The 12,943-nt window shown below is 34.8% G+C and overlaps 1 protein-coding gene across 1 annotated transcript; it reads right to left on the bottom strand.

Annotated features, from left to right (window-relative positions):
- Nucleotides 1-9,352: 9,352 nt before the first annotated feature.
- On the bottom strand, nt 9,353-12,414 carry LOC110115179 (phosphoribulokinase, chloroplastic). Its single transcript, XM_020848345.2, has 5 exons — nt 11,705-12,414; nt 10,683-10,767; nt 10,491-10,575; nt 10,007-10,251; nt 9,353-9,889 (listed from the first exon to the last, which is right to left on the bottom strand). Exons 1-5 carry the CDS (start codon nt 12,235-12,237, stop codon nt 9,638-9,640), a joined length of 1,200 nt encoding a protein of 399 aa, XP_020704004.1. The 5' UTR covers nt 12,238-12,414; the 3' UTR covers nt 9,353-9,637.
- Between the last annotated feature and the right edge of the window lie 529 nt (nt 12,415-12,943).

Genomic DNA, 12,943 nt, shown 5'->3' with positions numbered 1-12,943 from the left:
GAGGCTCTGAGGTCCATCAGACCACCACTTGAGGCCTTGAGTTCCACCAGACCACCGCATAACCCCAAATTTTTATCCCCGTTTGTCACTAGATTTCAACCATATGTTTAGCATTTGTAATCTAATCACTCTTTAGGACGAGTTAGCCCGCTATAATCTACTCGAATTCTAATGGAATCATTTGTAACTAGGCCAGGCCCCATGGTTTTTTCCCTTTCCAGGGTTTTCCACGTAAAAAATTGTGTTCTCTGTGTGTGATGGATATACGTACAACACTAAGACATAGGATTATAACTCTATTGCCGCGCATATTCTAGCCCGAAATAATTGTAATAGAGAATTTGGGGAAGACTATGCTCAAGTTATTCTATGAGGATATAAAAAATAATAAAATCACAAATAATGATGACCACAATGGTTTATTGTTAATCTTCTGAAGTAAATTATTTGCTCATGTGATCTTGAATAATAATTATTACTTGAAAAAAAAAGTATGAGTGATCTTTATAATTCTAAGTTTTTAGTTGGTATGAGATTTATTTACAGCATGCTCTCTTATTATTGTTTTGTTTTAATCTATATAGCTTGTTTATTTAAAATATAGATCAGTAACTAAGTTTTGATTGAACAATATTTGTCGGAAGCCTGAAAGATTGTACATAGTATTTAATAAGTTGACTTTCAATTCTTTGTTGGACTAAGCTCTCTCTCTCTCTCTCTATTTATATATATATATAGGAAAGACATTTGGTAGTTGACAAATTCGTCAATCTTCTTAAGTGTGATTTATTTTTATAGAATAATACTTGAAATATTAGGTCTTGCTGCATGAAGTAAATTTGATCTCTGGAATGTTTGGTTACTCATTTGGAAATGTATTGAATAAAGTTTAATAAATTGGTATCATACTGAGGTTTAGGATTTGCAAAGATGGGAGTTTCTAAGATTAAGATTGAGAGTTTTGATAGTAAGACTAATTTCTTGATTAGAAGGAAATTTATGAAATCCAAGCAAGTCTAGATTAAAATAGCTAAAGCTTTGGAAGTGGAAAGAAATTTGCTTGGTTCTTTTGGTGCATATGAGAAAACTAAAATCATATAGTTAGAATATATGTAAGAACAAGTTGGTCCTGTTCAGTTGAACCAGACCCTTACACTGAGTTGATGGGTGAGCAACAGGTGCGAGTGGGCTAGCCAATAGAACAATCAGACAAGTAGACAGCTATGATTTGAGTGCGCGAAAGTTTAAGAGTGATCGTAGGAAAGTCGTCATAACTCCTTATATGAGATAGATTGATTTTGTGCACTCCTTTGTAAACCATGAACAAATAAAGGCAGTGACTGAGAGGAAGCTGTGCTTGAGAGGAAGGAGCAGGAATGTTTGTCCGTCAATTTTTTTCAATCCTGTGCAAAATTATTCTATGATTTAACCTAAGCATAAAACATTGTTTTAATTAAAGATTATGGAAAGAAAGAGAAGGAGATTTGGAAAGAAAGAAATTTTGGGGAGGAAGAAAAAGTGAGCCTACATTTTTATCAGTGAGGAATAAGTAAGTTGTTTAAATTTTGTCTTTCTTGTTTACATTTAGACAAGAATGTTGCGAGCATGGATCAGAATGCAAATGGTACGATCGCATTATCCCATAGGACAAAATAATCATAGGCCTTTGCACTCTATGCAAGCAGGACAATGAGAGAGCATATATGATCATACGTACGATTAATCATAGATGATAGTGGATTTCACCTACAAACCTCGATGAGTAATAATATATATGACCTGATAATCATGAGATTTTCCCCCTTCGATACATCAGCTCGAATGAGATTTATTTGATCTAGGTGTTGGTTTCCCATAGAGCCTTAGCACAAACCCTCGTGATTAATTACACCTTAGGCCTCGACCTAAGAAAACTCTTGATTATAGATGTTATATTATTCTCTTCGTGGTTTGTCTCATAGTGAGGTATCTAGACTATCATAATCCAAAGAAAGACAAGCTCAATTAGGCTATTCAATATGCAAGGATCATATAAGCACTCGGTCAGTCAAAAGAGAGGAAATATGGGATGGAGACATCACTATGGACCTCCGAAAGGACACTGCCGGCTGCAGAGTACAGAGAGGATACGACCACACCACCCCGAGGGATAGACACGATCACAGGCCTCCACGCTCCTCGCAAACGGGCCAACGGAAGGGCAGATTAGATCGTACATACGACTAACCATTGAGGGTAGCGACTCTCGCTAGCGCACCTTGATGAATAGTAATATATACGACCTGATCGTAACAACGAGTTTCTCCCACCAGATACATCAGCTCGAGTGGGGTTTAGTTGATGGTGGAGTTCCGTTTCCCACGGGCGCAAGCCCCCGTGGTTAATTACATCTCGAGCCTAGGGCTCGAGAAAACTCTCGATTAATGATCTAATAATATTCTTCCCGGACAAGGGGATTGACACATAAAGGGGCAACTAGGAAATCCTACTTAAAAGGAAAGACATGCTCAAGGGGTTTAGTCAACATGCACGGTTCATTTTAGCATCCGGAGGGACTAAGGCAGTAAAAAGAGAAAGAAGATCAATCACTCAAAAGATGGAAGTGACGTCATCTACGTGACGCAGATAAGCAGGATTTATAGTCCCTGAAGAATAGAGAACTTACTATTTAGGCATACTACGAGACGCCCAGTATAGTAGCCTCGAATCATATATCTAAGGTGGGTTTAGTGTTCTACCCAATACTAACACCTGTGTCCTAGTTAATGCACATGGGCTTATACCCTGCCTGAAAAGGGATGCCAGCTAACCATCTAGGCGTGTAAAATCCATGCAGTCCAGTCTTTATGAAAGATAGGTAGGTAGGTTGAATGTTTTGGAAGTAGGGCCGATATCTAAAGAGTTTCCTAATTGCTCCTAGACTTATGTAGGGTGAATGCTCCTAGAGCTAATGCAATTAAAATTTTAATTTAATAAGTTTCTAATGTTAAGCATGCTAGTTAAAAGGTCTAAATCATGTATGCATAATATTTTAAAAATAGAATTATATAAAATAATTTTTAGAATGAGACTAGACTTTCCAAGGTCAAGCACCTCATCCTCATAGGTCAGATTATCCGGACTCTACCCGCAGGCGGGGAAGTGTCTTAGAACAATGAGAAAAAATGATGCATTAATATTCATGCGACCTCGGACGGCTCCGGCTATTTCCTAAGTCGTTAAGTTTCTAAGTTGTTTAATTCTTAAAATTTTAAAATTAGGTTGTTAGTAAAAAAATAATTTTTATCTTAAAGAGCCTAACATAAATTCGACCGTACACATGCAAGAAAGAAACCTATTAACAACATGCAATTTCTACTGCACAAATAATGTGAACACATCAATATAAATCCAAAAACCACAGTAAAGTAAAGTCCATGGCAAGTGCCGTATAAGTACAACACAGGGTCTGCAGAAAAGTAATGGTGGCCAGACTCCACCGACAACATCCTGGATTCTAATCCTACTAAGTGACGCAAGTCTTAAAAGCCGAGCATTTCATCTTTAAGTCTCCATCTTCGAGTGGATCATCCTTTTTCGGATCATCTCCTTCGGGCTCCATCTGTTTTGTCCTCTAGAAGGGTAACCAAATGACTAAGAAATTTCCCTAGAAGGGCCTTTCTTATTCTCTTTGGGTACCGGGTGTTTTGAAATATCAGACTTTTGAAGTCTTTCACAACTCAATAAGAATATAAATTATATTACATTTGAAAAAGAAAATCTTGACCGGACTCCTGCATGATTATCCTAATAAAATTTACAAGCAGTTTATATAACAATCCAAGTAGTTTATAAATATGCATAAAAGGTGAACATGCTTGACCACGCTCTTTTATATTTAAAAGTGGGATGAGCAGTCTCTGGAGCATTTGTCGAAAACAGCATTTGTATTTAAAGCTTAATGATTGTTGCCCTCCTCTTTTATTAGTGCTGCATGAGCGTGACCACGTGCATAAAATTGGATTAGTATAAAAGAAGCCCTAGGCGATAGGCATTTTAATGCACAAATCACATTATAGAGAGAAAAGTGCATTAATAAGACATCACATCAATCATCAAAATACATTAGAGCAATCAACCAGCACTCGTGCCATATACAAAGCATCACATCACAGAAACAGAAAGCAGAAAAAAGTAAACACTGGCCCTAATCCTAGAGCTAGAAGTGGTGCCCTAGCAAACAATTATATGTGTTTGTAATAGGCTTGTGTGATTTTTGGGTAGGTCCTATGTAGGATAATTAGTTCAAGTTGCATATTATTAGAGTTTGTTGAATGCAAAAAAAAAAAAAAATTTGATTAAGATTTAAGTATTAATGGATTAGGGTCTATTTTTAATTAATTTAGTTTGTTGATCAATTTTAATACTTAGGGTACTAATCTTTGAAGTTTAAGTTGCCTTAATGAATTTTAGAAGGTCTAGGGTCCTCCTATACACTAGGTTGAGGGGGCCCAAAAGGTCACTACAGTAAATAGGTTAGGTTTAGGGGTTTTAGCATTTTAGTTAAATATTAGAGCTTAAAAGAAGTAATTAAGCTTTGAGTTTGCTGGATTTGGATTTTTTTAGTCAAAGCTATGAATTTTAGAAGTTTCAGACAATTATGAAATTATTAAAATTGTTTAATAATGGGTGATTTTATGATTTTGATCCAAATTAGCTTGAAACTAATTAGAATCATCCCCAAAAGTCAGAAATAACATAGGAAGATGTTCCCAAGTGTTTGAAAAAAATTAGGAATTTTTAATAATTTTTAATTAATTAATCAGATCAAAAATGAAATTTTTAGTTAAAGTTAAATTAAGGCTCAGATTAAAGTCCAACTAAAGGGTCCTAATTATCTAAGGTTAAGGGAAAAATTATGGAGAGTTTGAGATATTATGAGTTATTTTTTGAGCTGAAATGAATTTATTAGAATTTTCTAAAATTCTCGAGGCCTAATTAACGGGTTGAATTAGGGTTTGTTAATTAAGGGGTCTAAAGGCTTCTAAAAAAACCTTAAAAATTTTGGGAGGTTTAGAATGTTACTAAGTTTAAATATTGAAGGTTTCATGTCAATCAGTGATTTATCATAACTCATAAAATTTTTCTAAGTTCGCTAGACGAGTCGTTAATTATTGTCATTAGCGTGTCGCTACGTTAAATATGTTTAAATCAAGTGTATAAGACAAACACTTAAGATCATATGAATGGAATTTATAAAACAGTAAACACACCAATTTCTAGGATCTAGGAGGGTCTAAGCTAAGTGCTTGTGCATCCTATACATGCAAGGGACAATAAACGAAAATGTAAAGCATGCTTTACAATGCAATTAGAGGATGATTGGAACTCAACCATCTACTAATCAACCTCCCCCGTGAATGCTATTCATAAATATGATCTAAGTTTAAAATTCCACAAAGTGGATCTCCCAAATATTAGGGATTTAAAATATAAGTAATTTTAAAATGATTTAAATTACTTATAATAAATATGTTAATTTTAGAAAATAATATAATTTAAAATAATTCAATGTTCATGTTTATGGGGAGATCCACTGGTCACCCAAGGAAGCTTCAAAAAGAGTTTGAAAATAATTTTGTAATTTCAAAATAATTAAAGTATTAATCATTTAAATGATAATTAAATAATTAAAGTGGCTAAGTAATACAGAAACTGACCAGAGAATGATTTTTGGTTTTTGAAACTATTTTAAAAATAAATTACATATTTTTTTGAAAAATTTAAGGTATTATACGTCAAAATAGGGTTTAAAATGAAATTATTATGATTTATTGAAGTTTAAAGTATTTAAAGACTATTTTAAAATAGTTTAACAATAATTAATATTTAAAAATGATTAATAAAATGAATTAAATTAAAAGTTAAAGTTTCTAAATTTCTTTTAAAAAAAAAATAAAATAAATTTAAATTAACAAATTATTTTAATTTAATTTAATTTAATTTAATAGTAATTAAAGTATTAGGATATGTAATTAATAAAAGAAAAGGGAACTGTTGAATTAAAAATATAACAGATATATTAGAATATTATTATTATCATGTTTATTATTTTAAAATATTTAACGGCTTCATAATTAATTAATTATTTAAAATAACCAAACACTTAGCAATTAACATAATTCATAATATAGGTAATATTTTGTGTCAAACTTAATTTTAGATTGAAGAGGGCATTTTCCTGAAAAATTTGATATGTTATACTAATTTTTTTGATTTATATAATAATTTATAGAGATTTTTTTAAAAAAATCTAATTTAAAAAAGCATTTTTTAAATTAATTAAAATGATTTAACTAAAACAGCGGCTCGGGGGACACGCGACACGCCCTGGTTCGCTCCCAAAGCCGTGGGGCAATCATTGCCAATGATTGCGCGGACGCGTAATCATTGGCAATGATTGTCGCGGCGTGGAAATCAATGCCGCTCCATTAACCACGTCGGACGCAGCCTACGTCTGTTTGATCGCCCGCAGTTTGAAACAAATGGTCCTAATCTCACCGGATGGAGAGCAGAGCCACAAGATCTCTTCCGCGATTTGAAAAAGGCCACGGAACAACGAGATCTACACCGTTGATCATGCGATCAACGGTGGAGATCTTGTACCTCCAAATCTAGGGCGAACCAGAGCCTCCAAAGCAATTTTCGTATCGTTCTCGCAAACGGTACGATATAAATCTATGAAATCTTAAACATGAGTAGTGGGTATGAAGAGCATCATTGGGGAACCAAACTTGCGTTCTAAAAAGCGCTATATGAAAAGTTATTTGAACCTAAGTGTTGTGACCTAGGGTAAGGGTTTTAGAGAAATTTCATCGTTGGATCTTCGATTTCTTTGAACAGTTGAGCTTATAGACTGTCCTCGTATGTTTTCCTAGTTGAACACGAGCTTCGAAACATCTTGGATTGAGCTAGGGAAGCCTTGGAACGTCTAAGCCCTCGGCTCATCGGAGATCTCACCGCCGGCAGGCTTGGGATGGTCGGATTTAGCTTGGGGAATGTAGGGGGATTCTAGGAGAGCTCTCACACAAAAAAATTTAGGGTTGAGAGCTGCTATGAAGAGAGTAAAAGCAAGAGGACCTTCATGAAGCCCTAAAATCTCCTATTTATAGGCTTAAGCATTCACTGGACGGTTTAGATCACCTCTAGGGTTAATTAGGAGGGTATCATGCTTGATTAGCACGGGATTTGGGCTTAGGGAGGATTACAAATGATTTAATGGCTTTAAATGGGATTAATTTGACCTAAATAGGTTAAATTTGACCAAGGGAGACCATGGTTGACCAAGCCAATGATTGACCTGGTCAACCTAGTCAATTAGATCCAAAAGGGTGGGGGTTTGAGTCCAAGAGGGGTTTGGATTGAATTTAAACTGACTTGGGCATAAATGGGCTAAATGGGTTAACTCGGGTTGACCTGGTTAACTAGGTTGACCCATGGTACAGGATTGGGCCCAATGGGTTGGGTTTGGCCCACTGGGTCCAGGGGAGGTGAGAATTGAATGTAAGAAGCACTGTAATGCATTTGAAATCAAAAGAAGGCATTTGGGTCAACCAAGATTGACCTGGTCAACGAGGTTGACCCAGGGCCTTGGCTAGGGCTCAATATACTTGGTTCGACCACTGGAATTGAATGGGAAAGATATTGGGGTCTGACTTGGTCAATTTGATCAGGTCAAACCCTTTGACCTAGTGCTTGAGCAAAAGAGAGGTCAACAATCACATAACAAGAATGCATGAGAGAAAGATGGAGGCGAAGTCATACATGTGACATGAATATGTGTGATTTATGGCCTCCAAAGAATGGAGAGTCTATCCAACAATAAGGCATGCAACGAGATACCTATACCGCCAGCCTTTAATCCTAGATCTACAAAGGATGCACTGCGAAGATTGAAAATGTAAAGATTATAAAGATTGAAAATGAAATGAAGACAACTTTGAAGTCCAAGAAACAAGAAGTAAAGATTGAAAATGAATCAGAAAGCCTTGAACAATTATTAAGTTCCAGCGCGAAGTTACCTGAGTATCCTTGTCCATTGAGTTCCTCAAGGACAAGAGCGTGAATGGTGAGAAGGAAAATGAGCATTGGAGCTTATATAGAGTTTCTTCACAGATTTGCTTCTGAAGAATATGACTCCTGCACTGTTGCTTTTGAAGAATCATTGGGCAAGACATACTGCTAGCAAGTTTATGACCATCAAAATAACATGCAATGTTATTGTGGTACTTAAACGCTTTCTTTCTTGCTTGCTATAAATGTCTGCACTTAACGATTTCTAACACGTTGTTGTATATTGACTAAATAGTATAAAACCTTAATGGTCTACAGAACTCAAAATTGATCTCATCATTGCCAACCACCTCCTTTTTAACCGAGAGAGATGCAGTGATATTGATGCTTGACCTTAGACTCTCCATCAACGGAAAAATTATTCTGTGTGGTGTACGGACGAATCCGGAGGCTAATCTGAACGCACCACGTCTCTCAATATATAATGCATTAGATGATGTGGCGCGTCTGAATTGACCTCCAACGCGTTCGGACAACGTACAGAATAATCTCTCCCGTTCACGAGCTAATTGGCCCGTTGCCTATCCCATCTGCTTGAATTGAGAGTCCTTGTTAAGCTTGATGGTAGCCATAAAGAGAAGCTGAATGTTGCATCCTCTCTTTTGATTTTGTTTCTTTTTACAAGGCACCATGAGGTGGTATGTAGGAACTTAGATAAGTTGTGAATTTGATCTCAAATTTGACAGCCACCAAAGTTGAAAACCAAAATCAGATTTGATTATAATCTTATCTAAGCTTTTCATGATTTTAAAATGACTTTAAAATCAAGTTTGTATGAAAAAAAAAAAAAAATCAAACTCCACACGTCTTAACACTTTGCTTGACTTGGTTTGCAAACCATCAAGTCAATCTCAAATAAGCTCAAATTTATTAAAGTGTGGAAATTATTGTTTGTTTTAGGTTTGCTTATTATCAAGTAGAACATAAATAATAATCTCAATCAATGACTATTAAATCTATCAATAATTTTTGCATAGATGGCTTGGAACACATGAACAAAAGTTCAATGGTGAAAGATTCTTTGAAGTGTAGAGAACTTAGAATTTATTTTATTCATAAATTTTAATGTATATTTGATAATTTGTAATACTAAAATATAATAATAAATGAACTTTATATTAGTGGTGAAAATAATAATAAATGAACTAAGAAAATTCTTACTCAATATTTCTTTATTTATACGATAGTCAATGCATCATTGTGTGACCATAGCGATGATTTTATTTATATAACAGTAAAATAGCAAAACAACAATATTAAATCTCCTATAATAACAAAGGAATGTGATATCTGTCTACAGAAGGGTATTGTAATGGAAATTGAGAAACAGATGAGAAGAACTCACTTTAGAAGAAGGGATTAATTATCTTCTGTTCCCTGCAATACTTCAGAACCAGCTACAATCCTTCTCCTCTTTACAATTACACAGTTCAATATAGACAAGTTTTGCTCTCCTCTCATTGTGAGACTATGAAACAATAGAAGCTTGAGCTAAACTGATAGAAACTAAAAGAGAGAAAGAAGTTCAAACTTTGGATACTTCAGCTGGAGTTGCAGATTTCTCTGTAATAATCTGCTCAAACAAATCTCTTATCTTTAATCCGACGATTGTTTGAAATAAACCTGTACCATTGTTACTACCTGGGAAGTCTGCATGCTTCAGCATTTGCTGTGTTACCTCTCCGTAAAACTTAGTTGATAAACTGCTGAGATGACTTTCAACATAAATGAGCTCATCCAGTCTATCAAACTGGCCATCCATTTCAAGTACTGAAACCTGAAGGAGAAAATAAAGAAGCTGAATTAGCAACAGAAGCTAAATCTAACTCCTTACAGTACATTACATTCTGCATAAAACAAATTGCTTCAGATATTCAAATTATGAATCTGCAACCTCATGATCGAAGTAACTGTCAGGTCCATAGAAGAACTTGATGCCAGGGTATGAGCAAGTGAGTTTTCTTCCACAAGGTATCCATGAGATGGTGGAACCTTCATCAAAGAGGTAGACTGGAGTGAAGTACTTAACACCTTCTTTCATCACCAACTTCACCCTTAAAACCGTTCCTTCGTTATCATCAGGGATCAGTTGTGTTGGCAAGACTTCGATTACACAGTCCGCATATTGCTTTTGTGGATCTGATAATGTCAAGAGATTCTTTGTTTGAGTTGGAACTTGTTTGTTGTTTTAGCGACTCAAATGCAGTACAAACTATTTACAAAGCTTTCTTCATTGATTACATTAGTGAAATGCTCTAAATTTGTAAGGTACCAAATATTCTTTTTTATTTTAAATCAAAGTATAAACAGGATGAACAAAAGTAATCTCAAATGGCCCCTAACGAAAAAGTTCGATATTTTGTTTATAAGAAACATACCAATATAAGCATCAAAGTCTGGTTTTCGTGCTTCAATGCTTGCTTTAATGCTTTCAAGGCTATGTCCACGCTCTGCCATGTCTCTCTGCAGCTCAATTTAAAGAGGATCAATGCATAAAAAATTTTAAAAAAATCAAAATGGTATAGAAGATTACTATATTGAAATGGGACATATTAGAGCTTCTCACTAACCTGAATTTTCCATGCAAATTTAACCTCATTGCTGATGTCCAAGTAAATACTGAAATCCAACAGATCCCTCACACGACCATCATACCTAAATACCAAATTATATGATAAAAATTTTGAAATATTGCGGAACTCCTTATGGCTGGATATTACATAAATGTCCATAGGTGCTAAGACTAGCCAATGGCATCCATCAATTCAAACCTTAATTAATGATTAATGAAAAAGAAAAAAAAATACAAGAGGTTAGCTCAAACTTAGCTCGTCAACTGATCAGCTTCAGCTCACTAATAAGTTTAACTTAGTTAAACCCCTAATGCAGTTTTTTTTTTTTTTTTGAACATTTAGGCCAATTAAAGCAGACTCACACACACATCTCATACACAAGACTCGAACCCAAGACCTCTTGGATGGTAGCCTAAACTTCCAACCAACAAACCAAGGTGAGTTGTGTCCTAATGCAGTGTTAGTTGGCATATTTATGAAAATAACCACATAGAAGTCCTCATTTCATCTAGCAAGGAACATGCAAATCAAATTTATATCACTATATGGCCTTAGTTTGCATGTCTATAAAAATAGCTTCAACAATCAGGAAAATAGCACAAGATGATGCATGCATTAATGTTTTATGCTTCCTTAACTAAGAAAGAAAAATGGAAATCATCAATGGATATAATTCCCATATAAACATAACCACCATGTACAAACTTTCCTCTGAAAAAAGAGAAAAAAGCCTCAAATTCCTCCTTTTTTTCTCCTTCTATCTCTTCTTCATCCCCACCACACACACAAAGACAAACAATCTTAGATGGAATGTCCTAGCTGGGAAAATCCGATTTTTCAGCAAGATATGATTGGATGTCATGAATTTGAGTGAATGAAAATGAAAATACTGAATAAATAAATGCAGATTGATAATCAATCCATAAATTATCGAAATTTAACTTCATTTCTTCCACTTTTCTTTGCTCGGAACAAATCCTAAGACATTAGTAACGAAAGAAGTGAAAGAAAGAACTCACATTGGATGCAAACCTTCAATAACTAAAATCTTTGGTGGCTTAATAAGCTCGGGAGGATCAAGCAACCCACTGACATGATTATATATAGGTTTCTCCACAGATTTTCCTTCCTTCAAAGCCTTAACTTGCTGAAACATAAGATCAAAATCATTTGCTCTTGGATCCAAAGCAGTCACTCCTTTCTCCTTCCTTCCTGTTCTATCCAAAGAATGGTAGTCATCAAGGCAAATTACAGTGGTAGTGTCGCTTATCAGAGTGTTAGAATCTGGATTCCCTCCCTTTGGCGGCTCAGCTGCTCCTCCAAAGACACTTGTCAGTCTCCTCATGAAAGTACTTTTTCCACATCCTGAGTCGGCTGCAAGGCCAATAACTACTGTGTTAGTTTCTGAAGAGCATGAGATTTCTCCTCTAACTCTTCTTCTGTTGGATCTGCAACTAGTGGAGAGGATGAAGTGATGATGGCTTTTTGAGGAGTTTGAGATTGGATATGGAGAGTGGAGGGAAGGAGAGGTGTAGGCTGTGCAAACTGCCATTTTTAATGGCTGTTATGGAGGAAGAAGAGAAAGAGAGAGCTGATTTGGGTTTGCTTTTGCTCTCTCCTTCTTGTTTTGTCTCTGGTATCTGAAATACAGAAGCAGAGGATAGAATTGAGAGAGGGTGCACTGCTCTCTAGCTATCTTTTCGATGCTTTCTAAGGAACAAGATCTTCTTTTTCTTTTTACTATTATTTTTATTAAGAAAAGTTAATTATAATCTCTATAGATTAATAACTATTGTGCTCGAAATTAGTTTAAATTTTATTGTCGAGTAGAGATATTAAGCTTGATTCATTAAAATAACCTTATGGTGATACTGATACAGATGTAAGCTTCGTGATTAAATAGCATCGCTCTTTTTCATTAAATTAGAAGTCATGGAAATAATATATCTATAATATAAGGATAAGAACTGTATACAATAGTCTCTTTGAGGCTTCGTTTGGGACGGTTTTCTTACCTTTTTTCAAGCCGCTTTTTAGTACATGCAATTTTTTTATTGCTTTTTAAAATAGCTTTTTCATACAAAAATTTTTATACAAAAATTTTAATTTTTTTACTAAAATATTATTTTAAGAAACAATGAATAAATAATCCCAAATAAAGTCTAAATTATATAAATTAAAAAAAATAGTAGTATTATGTGGCTTTTAAATACAAATAAAAGAGAGTTGGTGACCATTAATTTTGAACAAGATTATGA

The sequence above is a fragment of the Dendrobium catenatum genome, unplaced genomic scaffold (assembly GCF_001605985.2).
Source record: "Dendrobium catenatum unplaced genomic scaffold, ASM160598v2 fragScaff_scaffold_1220, whole genome shotgun sequence".
In the NCBI taxonomy this organism is placed as follows: domain Eukaryota; kingdom Viridiplantae; phylum Streptophyta; class Magnoliopsida; order Asparagales; family Orchidaceae; genus Dendrobium; species Dendrobium catenatum.
This window is presented reverse-complemented; position numbering and strand designations above follow the sequence as displayed.

Excerpts from the sequence above, each read along its gene's own strand:
- LOC110115179 (XM_020848345.2), bottom strand. The coding sequence starts at position 12,237 with ATGGCAGTTTGCACAGCCTACACCTCTCCTTCCCTCCACTCTCCATAT. Across the intron at positions 10,576-10,682 it reads AATTTGCATGGAAAATTCAG|AGAGACATGGCAGAGCGTGG; the intron begins GTTAGTGAGAAG and ends ATTGAGCTGCAG. Across the intron at positions 10,252-10,490 it reads AGACTTTGATGCTTATATTG|ATCCACAAAAGCAATATGCG; the intron begins GTATGTTTCTTA and ends TGACATTATCAG.